Below are 25,260 nucleotides of genomic sequence, written 5' to 3' on the forward strand. Positions count from 1 at the left end.
GTTGTTACCGATTTCTTTTTCTGTTATGCATTTAATGCTGTTTGACTTTCGAACAAAGCCCAGGGTGGAAACTGTAGAGCATGTGCTGAGCGCCTTGACCAGTTTGGGTCCGATTGACTGTATACATGCAGGAGTAATTTGGGTCCCAATAACATTATCTGGGTGTGTTTGAGAAAGTCAGTTTAGTACAATTTCAGTTGGACTAACACGTTTACATGTATTTTAAATATATTGATATAAATGGGGTGGACAAAACATATATTTGTATTGAAAGAAAAAAAATGTGGCCAAACCAACAAACATAAAACATATATACAAATATAAATTTAACACAAATTCAGACCTGTAGCCAAAAGCTATTCTCGTCTTGACTTTTGACATCCTTGATAATAGGTGTGTGTAGCCCACCTGGCCTCCTAGATGCTCACCTAAAGGACCACATCAGCTCTGTGAGGTCATGGCTCTTCTTTGAGTTGTGAGGACAGGCAGACAGAGAGATGACAAAATGAGTGAGTGGGAGGCTGAGAGGACTGCGAGGCACATCACTAAGGATCTCTGTTATTATCCCCAATCCAGCCAGCAGTCTGGACACGCTGCTCCACAACAAAGAAAGCACCAATCTCTTCTGACATACCGTGCGGCCCGACGCCCCCCGGCCATCTTTTAGCCGCTCTGTCATGGCTATAAATAGCGACAGCTAGCGTGGGCTAACCAACTCAGAGGGGTGGAGAGATTTGTGCAGTGTGCCAGGAGATGTTTCCATGAGGTTTGGTTTACATGTTAGTGTGTTTTCTAAAGCGGCCTATCGTCTCTCTGAGCTTGATGTTGCATTTGCTGATGGGATGGAGGCTAATGATTGAAATGGATACTGTTTATCTGTGTTGGTAGCATGGCAGCTACAGTCTGTACAGTATGTGGCAGATTACTGAAGGATTATTTCGTGATCCCTGTCTTTATGCTGTCTGTTTCACATTTATGCATCTGAATTCACTTGCATATAGGCTACTACTGTACAGTTTGTATAATCAAATGAATCACTCGTCTCAGACTGAGACCATAGTAAACCAATTTAAGCTGAAACCATCTTTTCTTTTCGCCCTGGCTTTGTATGTACACAAAGTCATACCACAAACAGCTTCTTTTTCAATATTTATTCAAAACTGAATATGATATTGTTGACCTTGCATTTAGTTGTAGACTGAGCTTTTGGAATACAATGACAAGCTAATCCTGCCCCAACAAATCTGTGAGCTGGGTAGCAGTAAAGAAAACAGTATTCAGTTGTATTTACCAGTAAGTCTCTCTGAGATAATTTGTTTAAATGTCAATATAGCCTATCAGGTTTCTGCCCTCCAAGGACACGATACACACATTTACTTAAAAATGATATTCAATATGGAAAAGTCCAATGCGTCAAGTTCAAAGAGGTCTTTTTCAGACCTTTTGACCTGTCATAGTAGAAAAAAGACCGGCAAAACAAATTTCTTTATCGATGGCTCGGTTCCATAAAGAGTCCTAAATTACAAGCACAGCCAAAATGCTGTGAAAAAATGTATGTTGGCTCTTTGTCAGGTACAGAGAAAATCAAAACAGTAAAGTGAGGGAAATGTTTTGCTTTAATTTTTATGTCCAGAGCCAATGGTGAAAATCCTTGATGAAGTCATTTGGGGCCGTGTTTAAAAGAGCAAAACTATATCAGAACATCAGTTTACAAAGTCTCACACCACTCAAACCAAGTATTTAAAACTTTTGTCGTTTTTTGTATGTTTGTTTTGGAGAGGGAGAGACCTCTGCAGATAATTCGGCTCCCAGGAAGAACATCTGGATCAAAAAAAAAAAAGGTGAGGACACATTAAAGCCACAGTGTGTAGGAATTTCTCCCATCTAACGTTGAAATCATATATTGATTGATATTGACCCTTGTTTTTTGAATTCGCCGGTCACGTTGCCTTTTTGATTCCCTTTTGCACTTTCTTGGCAATGAGGATTCCATCTCCTGTGATACTGCATATGCATGATGCTGCATTATGCTCAAAGACTGGGACTTTGTTTTGCTGCAGTAGTAGCAAAGCATCTCTTGCTCCTCTCCTTCGGCTTCTCAGTCACTCAACGCTGGCCTGGCTCTCAATGAAAACGCCAAAGGCGGGGCTGCTGTCCCTTGCTGGCGGATGTATTCTCAAGATGGCGAAACGTTATGGAACCCCCCAGATGACTTACCCGCACAATGTACAAACAAATCTGAAATTCTCCTTTTATGAGAATAAGTCAGATTATCGGTGGAGGAAGTAGTAAACCAATGATGACATATTTATGAATGCAGACTTTGATTTTTGCCAATAAACCACTGAAAATGTTACACAATGTCCCTTTAAGTTATCAGAGAAAAAAAGACGAGCACATGTTGCATTTAATTTGTACTGGTAAGTCAGAATTTCTGAGTTCCCAGTTGGAAATTCAAATGCCCCCTGAAGTTGGATTTCCAACTTGAAAAGTTGGAGGACCTGCCGAACCCTAGTCTCGCCACCAGACAATCAGAGATCTGCTCCTTCTAATAGTCTGGGGACTCTCCTTTCTAAAGTGTGTTTAACACACCGGAGAAAATGGTCGGCAACAAAGCAACGCCTCTTGCATTTTTGAAAAGGACACGCCTTCTCGGAAATGTGCGCTCCCCCTTTTCTCGTCCGCAAGGAAACAAACTCCGATAAAACTCCGTTTTATCAAACGTGTGCTCAGTCCACAAGATTGTGGAAATGAAGGACTTACAGCGACTTTGTTTAAAACTTTTAACGCAGTCGGACTATGTTTACAAGCACGAGAGTTCAGCGAGCCACTGAAGGACCGCCCTGCAGATTTACTATTGGTTCTGCAACGTAGGGAGTTTTTTTAAACTCTGAAATTCTGCCCATCTAAACACAAAATCAGGGAGAAAGACATCAGTCTTTAGTTAAGCAAAGTGTCTAAAGACTGACTTGTGAGTCTACCCCAACCCCAACCTTAAAATTCAAAATGGCTGCTCCGCACATCAGCAGTAGTATTATACTGTCCCACACACTGTTCCTTTAAAAACTAAGGTTTCAGCGAAAATGTGTGTGTTTGGGAGGTACTTAGCATATGACTCGATTAATGAGACCTGACTTATACTGCACCAGCTGTGTGAGTTTTTGGAAACAGATGTTTTGGTATAGTTTGCTGTTGTTAAACATGGCCCCCATTTGCTTAAATTCATCAAGAATTTTCTCTGTGTTTTGGATTCATCCACTTTTGAGGCATGCAGGGAAAACAAAGCCTCACAAGTTTATTTGAAATACAATGATAATTTTTGGGGTGATGTATCTATGGGAGTATTTGACAGTGTTGAAAGTCCTTGGGAAGCAGAAACTTACTTTTTTTTTGCCTCTGTTGTTAGAAAAAGGACTATGTGTGTGAAAGTTTTATATGGTAGATCAGTCAACACAGCTGATTACAGCTACGATAAAGCAGCATTTATGCTTGTCTGAGTTTGTCAGATGAATTGATTGGATTTACATCTTAATTGTCCAACAAAGCCAAGTCAAAATATGATTAAGATTATTAAAACAGGGCAACAGCAACAATGAATGAAATGTTTTTTTAATGTCGCTATGACACAAAACAGGAATCAGTGAGAGCCACAACTGTCTGTGTGTGTGTGTGTGTGTGTGTGTGTGAGCCACAACTGTCTGTGTGTGTGTGTGTGTGTGTGTGTGTGTCCTTGGGACTGGGATTGGTCGACACTGATAGTGCTGATCAGTAACAGTTCAATGGCGCTTCTTAATGTCCCACCACCTCGCACAAAGATGGGACCAATCAAACAAACATATACACACATAAGCACATACAACCTTACACATATATTTACACATACTGACAAATGCAAACACATTCACATGCATACAGATGCCTTGATATGTACACACACACACACACACACACACACACAAACGCATGCATGCACGCATGCATGCACGCACTGTAGTTGCTGGGTGTGTTATTTGGTGCAGCAACTACAGTGCGTGCATGCACAAAGCAAGATCAGCTAATAAGGCTGAAATTTGTAATTAAAAGAAAAGAATATAATTATGCCAGAGCATATTTAATCAGGGTGCTGCTAAACACTTTACATTTATGGTGGTTGGAAGCATTCTCTGGCTGTGCTACTCAGAAATGTCTATCAGGTTTGTTGGGTCACACCTGAAAACAAGCAGAACACCTTACAGAAAATTTCACTTATTTAAAATGGGCAAAAATGAATGGAAACAGACGTGTTTCAGCTACAAGGCCATCATCAGCGTGCCCACATGATGGCATCATGAGAAATTCTGGATCTGGCCTTGCACCCTGGCAACCACCACCACTGCTTGCGGTAGGCTTCGCTTTCCACTTTCTCCAGTGCTATATTGCCTTGATTGGTGAAAGTGCAGTGTGCATCAATTTGGCTAACATTAGTTTTAGAATCATTAGTGTCATCCTAATGTATAGCTGGCTCCCGGTGTTTGGTGTTCAGTAGGAGGACATTTCTTCCCCGCCGCGGGATGTAGCTCACTGCTATGGTGGTGGTTGTGAATTCAAACAGAGATGAGAAGACAGCTCTCCCCTTTGTCTGCTTTAGTTTGGGTGGAAGCTCAGGCTTGTTTGCCCTGATGGTCCCTACCAGGGCCACTTTCATCCTCGGAAGCTCCTGAGCAAGTGAGTAGGAAGTGAAAAAAATGTCACAAGTGTGACACCCTTGAGCCCCTCAAGTCATGTACAGGATGACTCGCTTTTCCTGGCCCATCAGCGGAGCTCAACCAGTGGCTTTTCCAGTGTATACCTGGCACCTCCAGGCATATGATGTGGCAACGTAAGTGTGACCAAGATTTTCAGCCAGTACTGGCTTGCTGGGCATGTACTGCCTGAATTTTCATTGGGCTCTGAAGGGTACAGGCTGCTCATCAACACAGATGTCGTCCCCTGGATTGAACAGGAGTGGGAGGTGCTGTGTCCACTTGTCCCACATATTCAAAAACAGAAAGCTTGTCTTCCTTGTGTCGAGAAGGACAGCTAAGTCGGTCATCGAATCGGAGGCTGGCGCTTATCATTTGAAATTCGTTTTTGGGACATGGTGGCCCTGAAGACTGGTCTCCCACTCTGGTCATCCCACAGGCTGCGGGTAGATTCCCCATTGGACCGGTACATACCTGCCAGAATGAGAAGTCTCATATACGCTTGAATCTCTGTTGCATCCACATCACTCCATCCTGACACTGAATGCCTCCCATGTAGGTTTGTCATTTGCAAAATCAGCTGGATCATGTCAGGAGTGAAAAAAGGTCAAAAGAGGATGCCACATGTGGATTCCTGATATGGCATATCCTGTGGGCCCTGGCATCATGCTGGTGGGTGCCTGAATGTAGCGCAGCGTCTCAGCATGAGATGAAGACCAGACTTGCCCGTTCTTCGCTGTCCACACACTGTGGGCAGGATCCTCAGTGGGACTTCTGCACCTCCTCTTGAAGTGATGACACGCTTCCTCAAAATAATAAGTTAGTATCTCGAAATAAAGACTTACTAATCTCAAGATAATTACTTATTTATCTTAAAATATTGAGAATTTAATAAAAGTAATGAATGACTGTATTGGATTTCACTAACTCATTTTGAGAGACTAAGTCATGTTTTTAAAAAAACTTATTATTTTGAGATATTAACTCATTTTAAAAATGTTTTTCATTATTTTGGCACACTACGTCATTATTTTAAGATACTGTAAGTAAGTCATTATTTTGAGAACGATTTTCTTCATATTGACATACTAAGTCATTATTGTGAGATACTTTTGAGAAAGTTTCTAATTATTTTGAGAAAGTTTGCCATTATACAACTTACAGAATCTTTTTTTATCATACTGACAGAAATGGGCTTCCATATTTGTGTGTCAAGAACTTTGAGACTCAAAATTGTCCAATAAGCTCTGATTTTACTACCAGACTGTCTGTCTTCGTGGGTAGCTGGCTCTGTCAGAGCCGTGCTGGTAGACAGTGTATAAAGGCCATCTGGAGTGGTGAGAATGAAGACTTCCACATGCTGACAGGCTTCAGACCAGCCATCTGCTCTCTGCGTTCTGCTCCAATCACACAACCTGTCGTCAGTGCAGCCTCCGGTGCTGCTCCTCACCAACATACCTGTTCAGTCATTCACTTCAATTAGTGTCTGTGTGCCTGCCGTCTGTAGGACAAAGCAAAGCGAGTGGGAAGACCCCTTATTCGAAATGTGTTTTTCCACATGCTTTCTGGAACTCATTCAGATCCATGAGGCACTCGGAGACAGGTGTTCCAATCTAGTCAGTGTGGACCCTGATAGAAACACTGGCACAGTGTTTGACAGTCCACACTGATGATATTTCTCTGTAGCATACTGTTCAAGTGGACAAAAAACACAGTGGAAATGCTTTTTAGGGTTCTGACAGTGAGAAGCATCTTGTCTTTGCTGACTGAGGACAGACAAATGACCACAACAGTAAAAGAAACTGATGTACACTGTTGACAGGGCTTACTGAAACCACTAATGCAGCTAGCACTCTATGTGTACATGGCTTAATAGACAGGCATGTGGCAGTAAATCAAAAAGAAGGTAAAATATGACATCTAGTGATCATTCTGAGGAAAACAACTGTCCGGACCTACAGACACTTACAGCCTCTCAGTGCTTTCCTCGAGTAGGGAAGGACTGATTCTTTATTAGTAACACTGGACCAAGACAACATTTGATTTAAAAAGTCAAAAATAGGAAAAAGGCTCAGTGGGGAATGGTTGTGTACTGGATTAGTGGAAAAAATACTTGATTCTTGTTATCGCTGATAAACGGCGCACGCAGAAAACTACTGGGATTTTATTGTTTTTATGTATTTTTAATTGAATTATGAGAAGTTACTTACATGCTCCCAATAACCAACAAACATACCCTCTCAATTCCCATTTATTTTAGTATCTTTCATTCCACTTTAATCCCAAATCATTTTTGTGAAGTCAACTGGATTATATTACATATATATGTTAAGAGGATTTCTCTGAGAGTTGAAGGAAATTTAGTTTAGGGATAGATGTGTTAAGTTCAAATGCAGATGGGCTTAGAAATTAGTGAGGGTTGTTTGTAATATTAAGTGATGGAGGATACACTGTGCTTTGAACGAGTCTGAATTGTTAGGTTGAAAGAATAGTTTGTTTACTTGTATTTTCACCCACTGATGTGCTAAGATAAAGAAAAGCCTCTCTTAGAGAATATTGTGAAAAGTTAAGTGTAATGTCATACTCTGTTGTTATACTCATAGATCTTGCCATTTGTTAAAGACTAAGGGCAATAATATGTTTTTAATTAGTATTTTTGAAGAAAAGGGTGACTGTCAAATGTGGTGTAGCCTATACGGTATCAGTGGTGGTTTAATGATCGCATGTCAGATCAATGTATTCTACACTGAACAAAAATATAAATGCAACACTTGTTTTTGCTCCTGCACAGACCATCCGAAAATGTCTCAGGAAAGCTAATCTCAGTGGCTGGACTCAGACTATCTTGCAGGTGATAAAGCTGGATGTTGAGGTCCTGGACTGGCTCATGGATGTTGGAAACAGCTTATGGTTGTGAAATGAACTCAAAACTTGTGCATTGTGTTGTCTCAAACTCTGCTAATGGTGCTGTTTAATCGGCATCTTGATATCTCACACCTGTCAGGTATGATTAGGGATTATGTTGGCCAAGTGTCCACTAATGCAGATTTAAGCAAATTTGTAAACACATTTCTATAGAAATCAGCCTTTTGTATGCATAGAAAAAATATTATTATTATTATTATTATTATTATTATTATTATATTTTATTTCAAATCATGACAAAATGAGATCAAAAACAAAAGTGTCACATTTATATTTTTGTTCAGTGTATATAGGGAAACCAGAAACAGCCTCAGACACCACCCTGATGAAGACAAGACAGTTGAGTCTGGTGAATAAAACCTGATGAACTGGAGAAGAGTTGTGTGATGGGTTTCAGTTCTGATGGACTTCTCACACAAATTCTGCTTAAAAATCCTGAATGTGGATCCACACCATCAACTTATAGTTTAGCCCATGACCTCTTTTATTGCCACACTCATATACTTAAGTTTTTTTGTTTTGTTCTGTTTTAGCTGATGTTTTCATATTCTGGTCCTGTGAGAAACATTTAATATCCCCAGTATTTTCTATGGTTTAAACGACAAACCTGAGCTTTCCACTGAATTTTACTGAAATGTGACCAGGTTTTTAAAAGGTCCTGTCAAAATCTGGTTAAAGGCCTATCCAAGACATAGCCAAAGTAAACTGAAAGCTGTTCTTGTTTCATTTTAATACATGTAAAAGCAGGGACTCTCTCATCTGAAAGGTAACATTTTCCCCCCTAACAGTCAGAATCACTGTAAGTGCTCCTGTCATTGAGTTATAGAAGTTTCAACATACTGAAATAAAGCTTTTTTTTGTCTTTTTATCTTTGCCTGAGTATTTTCTTGAAAAAAGATGCTACAGATGACTTAAGTATTAGCTGAAAAACACAATGGGATCATATCTTGATGCGTCACATTGTCCAAATTCAAAGTAGATTACAATATCACAGTGAATAAACATTTTACACTTTTTTAAAGGTTCTGTCCAGGTGCTTTTCAAAAAAGAGGATAAAATACTGTGCTGAATGTGTGAATATGAGTGAAAAACAAGTCAACTAAGACAGAACTGTCTATTTGGGAGCTTACTGTGTATAAAAACATAGAAATACATAGAAAACATTGATTGATAAGGACTGTTTTTCCTTAAGGCAACAGAGGATCCATTTGTTTGTCATTTCTGTATATTTATAACAGTCTATGGTGCCAGGAAGGAGTTCAAACCTCCTCTTGAGGTCAGGAGTGTCATTTACTACAAGACCCATAAGCCACCGGGGCAATTGCTGGCTACTGATTGGCTGTGAGGCCTCACAAAGTAAAGCAGGGCCTTCCTTCAACACAGGCCCTCATTGACTATTGAGGCCTTATCAACAGTATGGAAGCTCCTATTAGCGTGTGAGGTGTCAGTCAAAAGGTCAGAGTTCAGCCACCATTATGTCAACGACAAGTCAGCATATTTACATGTGAACTGGAGATATTATGGATAATATGTAGAGAAATATGAAACTTTGAAACAATGCAATGGCAGTTTGTTGGTATCTATGGATGTAATAATGTGTTTGGACTAAATATTTTGCTTAATTTAGATTGCCTGGATCTGTATGAGGATTGTATAAAGCCCAACTCAGACCAAAGATTCATGTAGAGACAAAACCATTTTAGAACGTTGCAGAGACAAGCAGCAGCTGTGTGAACTAGCCAGTCTGAGCTCGACTCAAGCCAGCTGATGGTGTCACCTGTAACTCAGCTGGTCAAATCGCCAGTGGCTGGTTTTAGAATATAAAGCTCATCACCTGTTTCAACAGCCAATCGGCTTGTAGTGAAGTCCGCTGGTCAAGTCAAAATGACCACAGACGTTGTGTTCGCTGTGCGCTGTCCCTGCCGAGCCCTCTGTTTCTGTCCTCACGGTGTGCCGGTGTCTGAGGTTGGGTTTCTGCTCCTGCTTGCTGTATGTGCTTATGCTCCCCCCATACAGTGCTTGTTGGTTGGATATCTACCATGATAATGGAGCCACACTATGACGAACCTTTTCTTCCCTGCTTGGACTGTGATGTGTGCAAAACATACAAGTGAGTCCCTAAAATGACAAATCACAATGGTAGTTTTCAAAAGACATTACCATCATGATTATTTTATTATCAAAATGCATTACATCTCTTGCTTCTTAAACCTTTTGGAGGGGAACAATTGAAATAGTTACTACTATGATCTGTGTAAAAATAAAACAAAAGCAATAGAATGATCTTTACAAAACAAAAGAGAATGCAGAATCTGTTATTTTGGAGGAACAGACCCAATGATTAGCTTCCAACCATCTGACAGAGTTGGTCACTCAGACCCTAAAAACAAATATCATGCGATAAATTCAGTGTACTATATTTTCTCCATACAAGTCTATAATCACATTTCTTTCTATACAAGTACACATAATCATACATATTGTTCTATTGTGTCTTTTAGGCTTTATTTCATTCATTTTAAGGTGCTGGTTAATTTTGGGTCACAACTTTATTTTTTCAATCTGTCAAACATTCATGTAACATGAGTACCCTTCTGTGTGTTGGTTAACTGGAGGGAGGGGCCAGTGGGTGTAGTGGTGGGTGGGGTCCAGTCTTGTGACCGGGCCCTCGGTCCTTGAAGTCTTCCACACAAGCGTGGCTGTTTTTTCCCCCACATCCGGTCCAAAATAAAAGTCTGAGAGGGAGGAGAGGGCCGCTTCTGTTGCCCCCCCCAGCTGTCATCTTAACGTCGGTTTGAGGTCCCACTGCGACGGTCAGGACAATCGTCACAGTCAGTTTGTAAGGAAAAATAAAAAGGAAAAATAAAAATACAGCATTGTGTGGAAGGGGAAGCAGCTCTCACAGGAGAATGTAGCAGCTTTTTTTTAAACCTAGGTTTTATAAACAATCCAAACACTCCTTCAGAGATTCCCTCCCTGGTTTTCCTTGGTGTCACGCGGAATGCAAGGATTGGTCAGAAAAACTTCCATATATATATTTTGTTTTGTTTTTTTCTTAAAAGAAATCCTGCAGGACAAAAACAGTCAAACCCAACATTTTAGCTTAGAAAAAAGTTGGATTATTTTCCTGCATCCCATCACCATAATACATGATTAATATGAATTTGGAGAAAAATAAAACTGATTTCAACTGATATAATGACAAGATGAATGCAGCCATATGTGGGGAACGTAACTGGATTTCAAATTTATTGGAAAAAAAACAAGAATGCAGCACCATGAATCATAAGACCTGTATGTCTCAAGTACAATATCTGAGGTCTACAGTGAAGTAGTCCTAATGTGAAATCAAAACAGTCCAGTGGGGATGAGAGAACAGATGATAACCAAGACAAAACAGAGCATTGGAACCAACGGAGAACCTTGAGAGAAAAAGGGCTGTTTTTTAATGTTTAGTGAGAGAACACGGAAGCTGGCAATCATATGGAATGATCCTATCCAGGGAGAACCCCTCCTCCCCGCCTCTCTAATGCATCTTTAGAACGGATGATTAACATGTCATCTTTGCTTGCATCCCCCTCCCCCCCCTCCGACCCCCCTTCCAAATCAAACACTTATTTACTGCAGCACAGACTCGGCCACTCGCCAAATCAAAAGAGTAACGTTGACAAAAAATAAAAATAAAAATAAAACAACTCTTGCTTTCAGTTACATATGCATCTCAGCATTTATCCACCCTGGGTACCATGGCGACAGGTACGGCTTTTTTATAACTTTGTACAGACATTTGTGTGGAAATTTTTTTACTTTCCGACAGAGAGCCTGTTTGCACAGTCCGGCACATGAGGAAACACTGGGGACAATTTCAAGTTACATGTGATTTCTTGTTTTTTTTTTCTTTTTCAGAATGTGTCATCCAAATCCTTTTTCCACCGATTCCGTAATGATGTCCAAAGTCAATGATTACTTTTGTGCAGAATGTGGTAATTTGTTTTTTTTCTGAAAATAAAGAAAGAAAAGACAGAAAATAAGAAAAGGAGAAATCCGTAAAGAAGTCCTTGCTCCTCTTAGGTCTGTACATTTCTCCTCCCCAAACTCCCTGAGCCCCATTTCACCGCAGCTTTAGGGGTTGAGGAGGTACGCAGCTTCGTACACACTCACACACACACTCACGCATACCCCCCCACACACACACACACACACACACATCCACACACACACTTGAACAAGGTCCTAAAAGCTTCCTGACTGTGTCCTTACTCCGGGTCCCTGAAGAGGGGAGTGCTGGAACTGACTGAGGCTTGTCCCTCTTTGTGGGTAGTGTGTCGGTCCGGTGGCCGACAGCAGCCTGGAGCCGGCCTGCAGCGCCACCTGGCCCGGGCTGCCCGACTTCAGGCTGTGAGATGCCTGCTGCTGACCCCCTCTGGAGGCCTGGGCACCCAAGTCTATTTTAGTCTGCTCGTGGGCCCTCGGTCCCGGGTTGGGAGTACCCGCCAGGCCACTGCTGTTCAAAAGGCTTGCTTTTAAGTGGCTGCTGCTGTAGCCGTGGCCTCCGTCCACGTTACTGCTGCCACTCTGCTGGTGTAGAGAGCCCGCTGATGGCCTGGAGTCTGAGGAGGAGGTGGAGGTGGGGGTGTGACTGTGGTAGGAGGATGGAGGGTGGTCCTGGGACACTCCAGGATGAGAGGTGGAGAGGCGTGGGTAGAAGCTCTGGCCTGATGAGGGACTGTAATTACCCCGGAATGGAGAATTGGAGGTTTGCTGGAGGAACGATGGGCTGTCGGTCTGCCGGTGGCTTTCTGATGACTGAGTACACACAAAAGACACACACTCGTGTTTTTAATGTGACACTAGTGTGAATTTTGTCAGTTTTTTTAAAGGTTAGTCTTTTTTAAACAGGCTACCTGGTGTGAGTAAACAGAGGGACTGTATCTGTGTGGACTCTTCATGGGAGAAGCCATAGACACTGCTTGCATCTCATATCGATCTGCATCTGAAAAACAAAGAGAGGAAGATCAACTCCAGCACTGGAAAAAAATATTTCATCATTAGGGAAGTTAAAGCACAAGATACATTACTGTATGTTTACTTTTATCAAGAGTCTAGTTGCACCCTGGTGAGAATAGTCTCGCTGCAGCTATTTGGCTATTTATACACATCTTTACACTGCATTATGAATTCAACTGCATGCTGTCATTGGCTAGTACTTGTCACACTGACGCATCGAGTACAGAAGTTGTTAGGATTGGGGCAAAGAGGTGATGGTTAGAGCTAGTACTAGCCAATTTTGCATATTCTCTGGGATTTAAGTGGTAATTTTACAATAAACTAAGACTACGGCCTTGCAGTTGTATGCCTCCGGGAACCAGTCAAGATACACTTACAGTTTACAGCCATGTGAAATGCTTCACACACATCTTCCCACCAACAGCACAGATGATCCATACAATCAGCAGAGTTTCAAGGTGAACACCCAAGATTAGTGTCAACAATTCAGTATCTGACCAAATGTCCCACCTTCTGTTCTTGAGATATGGCGCTGAATAATGGTCTGAAAAGTGTTTTTTGTTTTGTTTTTTGAGTGAAAATTTGTCAAATTATACAGATTCCCGAGTTATGGCCAAAAACATGTTTTGTGAGATCATATTGATCTTTGACCACCAGAATCTAATTAGTTCACTGTTGAGTCCAAGTGGACATTTGTGCCAAATTTTAAGAAATTGCCTGGAGGTGTTCTTGAGATATTGCGTTCACAAGAATGGGACAGATGGACGCACAATCTGAAAACATAATGCCTCTGTCCACGACTATTGCCGGCGCATAAAAACTTACAAATGTACTGCCAGAAAGTCAGGTGACATAGTATAAAGAGTAACACAGTCCATAGAGTGAGTAAGAGATGGTGGATGAATAGGTCAAGCCCAGGACTTTCACAAGGAAGACTAGAGTCTGAGTCCCATGTGAGTTAACGTTGGCTTACTTTTATTACTTAAATTATTTTAAATTTTTAGGATGTATAAAACTGCTGAATGCACACTGTGTACATAAACTTTAGCAGAATAGTTGAATAGATCCATTCGTGTTAATGTCATACTGTGACGCTGCCAGCACGCCCACAAATATACATGCACACCTGGGTGTAAATAGCTGCACTGTCGATTTATACCCTGGTATAAGTATCATTGTTGGCTACGGACATTAGGGTATAAATAGCATCTGCCCAACCTATATCGATTGTTTTTTTTAATGTATGTTCTTGTTTTACATAAAAGTGGTGGCTTTGTCGGCCCAGCTTCTCTGCAGGGATCCCTAAGGCTTCTAATGCTGTCATACCAGATTCCTTCTCTGTAGAGCCATCACTCCTCTTGTAAATGCGCTCCATCTTGATGCTTCTTAGCACTCGCTCCCGAACCCCCTGGCCTTCCCTTAGACGTTCAACAGTAGTGGGGACCATCCTTAGAAAAACAGACATCCAAAGGTAATCTGTTGACTCTGATCAGCACCAAATGACCTAAGAACTTTCATGTGACATTTACTTAAACATGTCTATAATAGGGAGCCATTTTTTGGGCTTCTCACCACTGATTGTTGTTGTCCTGGCGTCTGGAATGCGCCGACGAGCCCTGGTGGTCTGGAGGACTGACCTCCTCTATCTGTGGGATGGAGGATGAGTGTACTGAGGAAGAGAAGGAGCTGTGTGGGGAAACCTGGGGCTGCATCTGCTGATGGCAGTGAGGATGGTGGGAGTCCTGGCTATAGTGGGAGCCAGGCCGTGTGGGGGTACCACTCAGAGACGAGCTGCTAGCGGCTGGCTCCGAGTCACGACCGCTGCCCTGCTTCCTCTTGCGATACTCCAGCAGAGACACCTGAGGCAGTAGAGGGATGAAAAATGTTTTTAAATACCTGCTGAGAAAGGACTGGCACACACTCTGATGCGCATGTCATTCACACTGATGCTGGGCCGCTGACTGAATCACATCATTCACCAAAACTGCACTGAGTGATGGGCAGACTGCATGCACCACACCAGAGAGGACTCACCTGGAAACAGTGTTTACAGCTAATCAATACGACAAAAAGAAAAAAAAAAAAAACACATCTTCATCACCATGGAAATTACCTCGGGCATGAAAATGACACCGTATGCATCTCGAGTTTTGTTCCATTCCATTAACATACTTGGAGTCATGAGAAAGGCTTGTACTGTGGATCACTTTGTGTGTCCTCGATGCACTGTTAGTAACATACAGCTTTGACGAAAGAGCAGGCAACTGGAAATGCACCACGCCATGATGCAACCACGCTGAAACAACATCTACACAAACACTCATATCAACGTATACAGAGAATTCGAGCACACACACACACGACATATACACACACCTCCACTATTAATGATGAGAATGAGAGCACTCATCCCAGCTTAATGTTGTCATGACACAGAAGAAGCTTGTGGGAGTAGAGGGGGGTATATGAGAGAGGCAGGGGAGGGGGATGAGGACCACACAGTCAGATACTGACATGGATGGCTCTTGCCTGAATCTTTGCAGTAATATTACATACAGGGGAGACTGCAGGAGTCCTCACGAGGACCTCAAGTTACCACTAAGCACCAAAAATCACTGATGTCTTTGGTGGACACATTACTCCAGCGAGACATGCCACTAGGGCTGGATGATACGGCAAAAAATATGATCACAATAGTTTTTTTCATAGATTAATAATATAATGATATAAAAATATAGTGCTGCCAGTTTAAAAGAGTATCCTGATAATGACTGAAGTCTGAAGAAACCGGAGTGTTCATTAGTTAAACTTTAGAATATTAACATTTAAAATGGAATAACATGAGATTTTAACTGTGCAAACATGGCTTTGCTTTGATTATATATTGCAATAAAAGAACATATTGAATACATCTAAAAACGTCCAAAAACATATAACTTCGCAAACATGCTTTATCTGCCTTAAAATACTTAACCCACAAAATGTCCATTTGTAAATCAATTACTTACCTTTAATGTATTAACTTTTCTTTATCAGTTGCTTATATGGATCTGCTGATGCAATGCTGGCTGAACTTGAGTCATGAGTTACTTCAGGCTTAATTTTGAACTCAATTCAAAGCTTTAAAGAGTAAATAAGAACTACAAATCTGACTTTATCTGACTTTTGACTGAATGTCACACAGCATGCCATTCCATACACGAAAGTAAAATTTGAAAATGAATATCTGTTATCCTGGCTGGAAAACATTAATCTGAACCACTAATTAATTTTTTAGCTCCTCTGCAAATGGGAATCTTTACACTGGATATGTAAGGAGGATTCATATTTGTACCTATATCTATTGGGAATCTATTGAAGAGCAGGTATTTAATGTTCACATATTTCATCTGTTCATGTGATGAGTTTTGGGCCAACATTGCTATAACCACTGATTTCTGCTGGGGATGCACTGGTCTATTGGTCGAACATCTGTATTGGCTGATATTACCCTTTTTAACTGCCATCGGCCTTTTGTCACGTCACATCAATTTTGCGCAGACTACAAAGCAGGGCTCCAAACTAATGTTGCATTATCATCCCAGGGACAGTAGAAAACATGTTTGGGACAACCAGTGATCTTCCCCAGGACACCATTGGGACAAACGGACACAGGAAACTCACTACTGACACGTCAGGAGGCGCAATCTATTGTTTCCCTGCTAATGCCATATTGTGAACAACGAGTCCGTGCTGACATCGGCGGGAGAAAAGCTAGTTATCATTAGCCATTAGCTGACGGAACTAACTGGTGCATGGATGTATTAGGAGACCTGGATAGAGCAACAAATACAGGGCCCTGTTCATTTTTATGAGAATTGCTCAGTGCATCTGAAGCCAAAGTGGTTCAACTGCCGCATAAAAAATTACCCGAATGATCCAGGGAATGTTAGCACTACTTTCGCACTATGTGGCCCAGAAACCACGCACACTGGAGACTTAAGGCAGCCGAGTGCAACAGAGTGTGGCTGAGTGTCTTATTCCGCAGGCTGAACGGCTAACTTCCAGTTTAGCGCTCTCCTAAGTTGAACTGGGATAAAATAATTTACTCTTGTGGCTCTTCTTCTTCCGAAATGTTATCGGACCAATAAATGGAATGGAACAAATCCTGATAGTGAAACGAGTCATTCTGCAGGTGTTGTGACTCTCAAAAAATGTTATCTGCTGATTTATAGAAGTCTTTTCACCATGTAAGTCACTAGGGAAAAGCCCTTTTGGCTTCAAAGCCTGGCGCACTTCCTGGGGCCCGTGACAGAGGCACTAACTAACATTATGATGTGTTCAAACTCTATTCAGTAAAAATGACTATTGGGCAAAGGTAAATCATAATGTTGTCATAATGTGTGGAAATGACATCTTGTAAAGTGTTGTTTTTGGTGGGAAACTTGAATAAATACAGCTCTCTATAGTAAACAAGCTTTTGAAGCGGTGATTTTTAAAGACGTTTTTCATGTGAAAAAAAAGTTGAAGTTCCATAAATTCTGTAAATTTGTATAACTGAATTTCTGCTCATTTAAAGATTTTTTTTTAAATAATAGAGATTTCTTTGTTTCTCTGCCACAGAAGGGAGAAATAAATTACAACAAAAACATAATAAACAACAACCTAAAGACATCAGTATCCACTATCAGCCAAATTGTTATTTAAAACATAAGTATTGTATCAGCTCAGAGCATGACAATCAGTGCATCCCTAATTTCTGCCCTCACATTTACAGGAAGTGATGTGACCTGCTGCATGAACATGTTAGCTCAGTTTAACATTACATTTGCCGGGTGAAAACTGATGAATCATGTTACTGAGAAAACCAATTAGAATTCCAAGAAACATCCATTTGTCAAATCCTTAATTTACCCCATACCCCATAACTTTCCCATGGTGCCTTGTGATACTGCCTTCTTTTGCTGTAAACTGCACTGAGAAATTTGGCCTTGCTAATAGTTGAGGTGGAGGGACCATTGATCAGTTTGGAAAGAGCCATGGATGAGATAGAGCGGAGAGACATGGGCTTCATCGCGACACCATGGTGAGTATTCATGAACCATCGACCTCTTTTTTTGAAGGCAAATGGATGAACCTTTACACACTTCAATGGATTTGACTGAAATGGCAGAATAACTCAAAACTGCTGCTCAAATCTATAGTCATAATTCAATGTGGGTTTGGAGGAGGGGAAGGGGGCGGAGCTGTCGGAGCATGGGGTGGGTGTTGTATGCAGATGCAGAGAAACAATATTTACATGCACACTTCTAAAGATGTAGTTGTAGGGAGAATATTCACCATATTTTGTACTGGCTTGTATTCACTTCTTACAGCTATAGCCTGGTAATCTGGCTTCCCTGTCAGCAGACTAATGGTATGCTGGTTGGCCCTCTGCCTTGGAAGAAAAGTGGAAGAGAGACTTGGCAAAAAGTGTCAAGGAGCAACGAAGGGGAGGAAGGGGACTGAGGGAGAGGAGGCGGGAGGGAAGGGGGAGGAAGGGTCAAAGCTACAGAGTCGAAATCATTTCAGATAGAAACAGAAAATAGTTAAAAATGTTTTTAAATGCCTATTGCTTTTGGATTTGACCACCTGACACAAAGGACTAATTGATATATTTAAGACAAAGTCAACAAGCAAACACAGAGCAAGGGGGAAAGCACATCATGAGGTTTGGCTCTTCATATCACACTCAAAGTCATTCGTTCTTGAGGAGAACAGATGAAACGCTGAAAAACTATCTGATTATAAAAACATTTTTCATGTTGTTATCATTAAGATGTGCAGAACTTGCCTTCTTCTTTTGTGGTGGGTTGCTGGTGTGAGGAGGTGTGCCACTATCCGGGTAGCCTCCCCCATAATGAGGCTCGCCATAGGGTGACATGGAGCCGGGGCCCACATCTCCCAGCAGTCCCTGGCCGCTTATGGAACTGTGGAAGGACTCTGCTGGGGAAAAGCCACCCTCTGACTGGGAGAGGTGGCGCTCGGTGGCCACGGGATTCCCCAAGTTTGCGTTGAGGGGCGAGCAGGTGTATATAAGGTTGAACTCTGTCCTGAAGGCCTGCTCCCTGTTCTGCGAGGTTAGGTCTGAGGAAGGACAGGACACTGGGTTTAGGGAACTGGTCCCTACAGATGATGTGCCCTGGGAATCGTGGCCTGAAGGCCCTCCAGGAAGGGAAAAGTCATCTGAGGTCACAGCCACGGGACTCTCCAAGCTAGAGGGGAGCGACAGGTCTGGGAACTGAGGCCGAGGGATGTCAAAGTCTGTCTGAAGACATGGCTGAAGGTGGAGACAGAACAGAGACACATGGAAGACAACGAAAGAGAGGATGAAATTAGTTACAAAATTTGAGTAACAAGTCAGCAGTTGGTAGCATTTAACTGTTTGCATCAGAGATAGGGAGTACAGCAGAATTTATACTTTTGCTTAAAATTGACACTATTGATATGGCATATGTGTCCAGTTTTGTGTACTTGTTTTTGAATTTGTCGCTATTAAGCCATTTAATGTGTGTTTTAGCCCTTCACAGAACCCAGCTGCTAACTAGTGTTTTGGAGTTGTAACTGCAGAGCGACACAGCCAACGCACAGCTATAAATCTGCCCATGGCACAGAGATGGGAACGTACCTCAGGAGAGATGGACTCCGGCCGGTGAACAGGAGACGCCTCAGGTGATGATATGTTCTGGAGAGAAAAGCAAAAGCTGTAAGAAACTTCAATTACACGTTTTGTGCCCCAAATATTCACTATTATTTGGACAGTCTGTCTTGGTAGATAAACAGCAAATGAAGTTTCACTGGTATGTTGGTTTTGAAGTCAAGCAGTTGTCATCACATCTTGTGAAGATTTAATTATGTCAAGCGCCAAAAGGTTAATTTGCATACACACAGTAATTTATGTTCAATGATTAACAACGTTCCCTGAATATAATGTTGAATAATTACAAACACTAAATATACTCAAGGGGAGGTAGAATTAACTGACCTGACTCTTAGGTAAATGTTTACTTAATATGGAAATACTATACATTAGTATCTACCTAGTGAGTAGCAACAAGCCATGTAGTCACTATTCTGCCAAATTCATTACAAAGAAAAGGCCCTTCTGAAGAGGTTATCTGTGTTCAGATAAAAACTCAAACCAGCTAGGATGACTGACCTTACAGAGGGACGAGACTAGACTGAGCAGGAGAAGACATTTTCATTTAGAACAGGTTTCAGTAACAATAATTACACTAAAGTAGGTGAGCTGTGTGAGATGGATGTTCACCTCTATTGTGTTCATGTCAGACTGATGGCAGTTTCCAAACTCAGATGGATATGATTGATTTATGCATCACTGATCTATACGCATGTACCCTGTGTACACGTGTCACAAACTGTATTAGTGGATCCAGGTGTTTATTACCCTTTTTCCATAACCACCTTTGGCCGAGTCAAACTATGCCGTGCCCATTTGTCTTTCGATTACCAGTTCAGACATGCAAAGCCACACCACACCACCTCACGTCAGAGATGGACCATCTCTGGAATAGGGCCAAAAGTGCGCCCAACCGCCTGCAGGCAGGTAGCGGTGACGGCTCGCCGACTGCAGCCAACCACTGGCAATCCCCCTTCTCCCTTTGAAACAAGTCTGTGCATTGCGAGACTCAACTCATGTCTGACTGTGCAGGAGACCAGAGAGAAGATGATTTTAAAAGTATCTCTCTGTGTTTAGCTCTCAGTACTTTGTAGCTTCTGACTGAATCTCTTTGATTTGGAGTTTAGTTTCTCTCCTCTGTCCTGTTTTTACTCTAGAGATCTGCTTTATTTTACTGTTTAACTTTGGCTGGTTAGCTGTATTGGAGTCTTGTTTAGTTACTGCTGATGAAAACCCAACATTTCCTTATTTTACTGCTTCACAATAAAAGCTTTTACATAACAAAATCATGGGGGGCTTTTATTGTAAACCCCCCCATGATTTTCTCCAATAAAAACAGGTCTCGCAACACTGCATGGAGGAACGGTATAAACAGAAACAGCCACAGTGAGATGTTAGATGAAGAGCTGCAGACAACAGGCTCTTACTGCACCTCTGCAAACAGCTCACTTCCAACAGGTAAAATATTTTTACCTGCCCTGCTGTGAGATGGAAGAACACTTGCAGCAAAATAACTAGGGACTTAAGCTGCTGATCACCCCGCTGTTTTTAAATGTCATCATTCAAGATAAGCCTTCAGCAGTTAAAGACACACCTTCAAGCAGGTAACCCTGTTGTTATAAAGATGCAAATCCTTGCCACGCTCAACTGATGAGCCAAACCAAACCAAACTGGGCCATCACAAGTGTGGGAAAAGGGTATATGTGGTTGTAGCCTTACTTCAAACTGCAGCGGTGTGTTGCAGCGGCTGGCCGGCAGCGAGGGCATGGGGGAGTAAGCCAAGCCGTTGGGCAGCAAGGAGCCACAGGGTGTGTGGAACGGTGGGTGTAGGGAGTCCTCTGGGAGCGGCGGTGTAATGGGTGACAGCGGGCGAAGCAGGTGGTCCGAGGGTACTGGTGTTGTCTCTGGCATATACTTGGAGCGGCGCTTCTTAAATGGTGCGTTGATTTCTGTTTGAAAACATGAAAGGTGTAAATAACAAGTGAGTTGCAAAAACAGGACATAATTAGGGGCGGGTGATGTATCCAATACACCCAATGTATCATGGTTTATTCCGTGTGTGATATATAAAATTACTATATCACGAGCATAAAGTATAAATTGTCGTGTCATTTTCTAAGCCACTGGCATGAGACTTGCTTCACCTTTTCCTTTCTGTCGCTCTCTCCTGTGCCTTTCTCCCTCTCACAGATACACACACAAAAAAGACTCACAAAAATGATACCTCACACACACTCCTCCCACTGATATCACTCTCTGCACTGTGTGAGCAGATGAAACAATGCATGTTTTTCTGTGCGAGCCTGCATTCACGAGTAATCCATCCAAGAGTAATGTGTGTGCAAAGCGGTATGAAAGCTTTGTTATACATAATTTTAGTGTAACTTTATCATATTTTACCTCGTGAAAACATTGGACTACTGAGAAGTGCTTGGTCTTGTCAGAAAGCTACAGTTCCGCTGTTTCATGTGATATGAGTGGCTTCTCGCTATGACAAATGGTTGCGGAGAAAATCTATAGAGAAGAACAGGAGTGAATTTGGACGCACTATGCGTTGTTCGGGCCCATAGGGTTAATAATGTTTATTTTAGAAGTCTGCGGTACTTTAGAGGAGATTTCAAAATATCAGGATGTACAGTATTTCATTTATCATGATATAACCTAAAAATATCATAATATTTTCTTAAAGCCATATCACCCAGCCCTAGAAAGAATACTCTTCTAGTTTAAAGAAGGTATAAAAACAGGCAAATCACAACAGTAAAATATAAAATACTTTCATGTGGGGAGCACCCTTCATTTAGTCGTACTTGTAATAATAATACTACCACCCAGCAGCTTTGTTTGGATCTATAGTTCACTCTTTTTCCAGCTGTACACATTACAAACAGCAGTAAATGAGTCATCTGGATGGAGGTGGGGATGTACGTACCACTGGACAAGGGGTTGGGGGTGGATCTGCTACTGGTACTTTGCTGGGAGGAGGTGGACTCTGTGCCATCCTCCACACTGGCTGAACAGCTCTCATCCTCCACCTGCTTTATCCATCTCTGTATCAAAACAACAGTAATGTCCCATTAAAACAAACAAACAAACAAACAAACAAACAAAAAAACCAACAGAAAACTGAAACATTTGTTTAAAACACATTAAAGGCAACTTTACTCAATACCTTGAGTTATATAAATGAAGAAAAGCTTGGATGATATAATTCAACATATTACAAGATGATCGTAAGTACCAAATGTCTCCTCTTATGTTCCTGAGATATGACATTAAATAATGACCAAAAAAATGTTTTTGGAGAACGTTATGATGTCACTGTAAAGTTTACCTTTGATCTTTTGGATATAAAACGTCATCACTTCATCATTTTATCCGATGAGGTATTTGTGTAAATTTTTTGTCAAAATTTTCAGTTAAATTCTTGAGTTACTGCCAAAAACTTGTTTTTTGAGGTCGCAGTGACCTTTGACATTTGACCACCAAGTCTAATCAGTTCACCCTTGCATCCAAGTGAATGTTTGTGGCAAATTTTAAGTAATTCCCTCAAGTCAAATTTTAAGAACTGGTCGTAGCTCCCCTTTAACACACTAGCACTCCATGTGAATTCACTAAGGATGGCAACATTCATTAAATATTTTATATTCACATACTACATCTATTTAGAACACCTTGTGGGATCTCTCACCTTCTTGTAGCAGCCATAAGTGCCGTCCATTTGTAGTGGACGGGGTCGGCGTCTCTCAGGGTTGAAGGGGGAACCGAAGCGGACGTAGTGTCTGGGTGTGGTGCAGATGAGCGATGAGTGGGAGAGGCCTGGCAGCATGTTGAGGGTGGTGGCCAGCACCGTTGGGTCAGTGGTTATCCGCAGTGGGCGCTCAACGGGCACCTCTTGGTGGACCTTCTCCCCTCCTGGGACCTTGTCATTCAACCACTCTGTCACCAGGTACTGAGAGCAAAGACATACATTATTAAACAACTGAGCATTTGCTACGAATATACAAAATAAATATGATTAAGAATGCTCAACTCAACCATAGAACAGCCAAGTCCTACAGATTTATAAATTCTAATGTCCTCTAACCTTCTTGGTCTTGGGGTAGCGCATGTTGCCTCTATTTATGCAGTTCAGACCCTGGCCTTCTCCTTCTAGGAGATGACCCCCTGGACCACTCTCTCCATGGCCATGTTCAGCACCATATGGGCCCTGAGATCCCTCTTCATCCAGAGAAGCGCCCTGATCAGCTGATGATGGTGTCGCTGCCATTGCTGCAGCCGCAGCAGCTGCTGCTGCTTGCTGGGCGAGGGCTTGGCGCTGCCGCCGGGCACGCTGGGATGAACTTGACCGGTAGCGAGATATCCGACTTTTGGGCCGAGGCTTGGTAGGTCGCGCAGGTTTCGGGGGAGCAATTGGAGCAGGCAGGTTGGGTAATGAGGTCTTTTCTTCAATAGACGGTGCTTCCTGAAAGAGAACGTATGAAAAGAATAAATCAAATATAAGCAACACCAAAAAAAGGCAAGATTAACAGATAGGGACGAAGTGACCTGATTTTTTGTTACTGACCATGACATATGTGGTGCGTCGTGTGCTGACCCCCACTCCAGTGTTGTGGGGTATGGGAGTGTTTCCAGAGGGGTTTCCTGCCCCATCCTCACTTTCAACACCCTCCTCCTTCACCTCTGCTCCTCCAACTCTCCTGCGCCTCCTTTCCAAGCTGTTACAATTCTACATGTAACAAGGCACAGACACAAGGGGGGAGTGACAAAGGCAATGTCAGAGAATTACCTGAAACAATTTGTCTTCTGAACTTCTGATGTTTTGCTGGAATCCATAGTCAACGACGACAAAATTACTTAGGAGAAACATGCTAGATAAGTAAAATAGCTGTAATGGAGAACAGTTCAAATATCATACTCTTTTACTGGAGATGGCAACACCATTTTCATCCACCTCTCCTTCCTCTCCCTCTTCCACCTTCAGCTCATCCAGCAGTCTCTCCTAAATGCACAGACAGGCAGCACATGAGGAAAACATCCTACCCACATGGAAATACAAGCCATGTTTGGCGGATATAGGTGTTTTTTAAAACAGCAAACCAGTTTTTAGAACACCTTTCACATTTGCAGTGATATTTAATTTTTGATTAAATTAAATCTAAGGCCTCATTGGACTGATATTTTTGTTAAAAAGTAGTCTTAACTGGTCACAGACAGACAGACAGACAGACAGACAGACAGACAGACAGACACACACCTCTGTGTCACTGGTCCCCTGTAGTTCTTTGGCCTCCTGGTGCTGGTCCAGGGTCTGGTTGCTGTCACCAGTGTGGCAGCTCTCCAGCTCTCTCCTGCGGGCTTTTCTCCGTCGAGTCTCAGCACCCACCAGGGGAGAGGGGGGTGGCAGGGAGGGGGTACTGAGTAAGCTCTCCCTGGGGCTCAGGTTGTGCTTCTGCACCGGGCAGTTCTGGTTGCCCTTATGGCAGGCGCAGTCCACTTTGTAATTACTGGTGGTTTGTTGAGAGAGAGGAGATGATGACACTGGAGAAATTGCCAAAGGATGGAACACAAGATACTCTGCAGCAGCAACAAGCTTTGCACCTTATACCAACATGTGTTGCATTAATATTTATGATGTGTTTTTAGACACGACTGGAAGAACCATTACCACTTATGGCCCACGTATATTCCCTTTACGTACAAAAATAGATATATTAATTTTAAATGGTGTGGCCATCACTGTCTAGACATATACATGTCCTTTATGTTAGTATAGATACATCCACTAGATGGCACTAGAGGGCAGAGTCAAAAGTGTCACAACAAGAAAAATGGCCATGGTGGAGGAGGTTGTAATAATGTACCTATTAACAGAGGTAACATTGTGGACACTGGTGGTCTGTGAGGCCCTTATATACATACATACAATTTGTGGACGAAAAAATGTAT

The 25,260-nt window shown here is 42.1% G+C and overlaps 1 protein-coding gene across 8 annotated transcripts in view; it reads right to left on the reverse strand.

Moving 5' to 3' along the window:
• Positions 1 to 9,798: 9,798 nt before the first annotated feature.
• The window catches only part of setd5 (SET domain containing 5), a 49,198-nt gene continuing 33,736 nt past the window's right edge, over positions 9,799 to 25,260 (reverse strand). For 6 of the 8 annotated variants that reach the window (XM_050036914.1, XM_050036912.1, XM_050036913.1 and 3 more), the window contains 14 exons: positions 24,569 to 24,818; positions 24,230 to 24,313; positions 23,879 to 24,040; positions 23,399 to 23,776; positions 23,003 to 23,263; positions 22,244 to 22,361; positions 21,031 to 21,260; positions 19,300 to 19,356; positions 18,466 to 18,951; positions 17,973 to 18,065; positions 14,226 to 14,512; positions 13,980 to 14,101; positions 12,551 to 12,639; positions 9,799 to 12,452 (listed from right to left, as the gene is read on the reverse strand). In XM_050036914.1, coding sequence (XP_049892871.1) covers positions 11,880 to 12,452; positions 12,551 to 12,639; positions 13,980 to 14,101; positions 14,226 to 14,512; positions 17,973 to 18,065; positions 18,466 to 18,951; positions 19,300 to 19,356; positions 21,031 to 21,260; positions 22,244 to 22,361; positions 23,003 to 23,263; positions 23,399 to 23,776; positions 23,879 to 24,040; positions 24,230 to 24,313; positions 24,569 to 24,818 — 3,190 coding nt within the window. In that variant the 3' untranslated portion in view covers positions 9,799 to 11,879. The remainder of the gene's footprint in view (positions 12,453 to 12,550; positions 12,640 to 13,979; positions 14,102 to 14,225; positions 14,513 to 17,972; positions 18,066 to 18,465; positions 18,952 to 19,299; positions 19,357 to 21,030; positions 21,261 to 22,243; positions 22,362 to 23,002; positions 23,264 to 23,398; positions 23,777 to 23,878; positions 24,041 to 24,229; positions 24,314 to 24,568; positions 24,819 to 25,260) is intronic. The other 2 variants (XM_050036919.1, XM_050036915.1) reach the window with 1 other exon arrangement.

Source organism: Epinephelus moara, chromosome 24 (assembly GCF_006386435.1).
Source record: "Epinephelus moara isolate mb chromosome 24, YSFRI_EMoa_1.0, whole genome shotgun sequence".
Classification (NCBI taxonomy): domain Eukaryota; kingdom Metazoa; phylum Chordata; class Actinopteri; order Perciformes; family Serranidae; genus Epinephelus; species Epinephelus moara.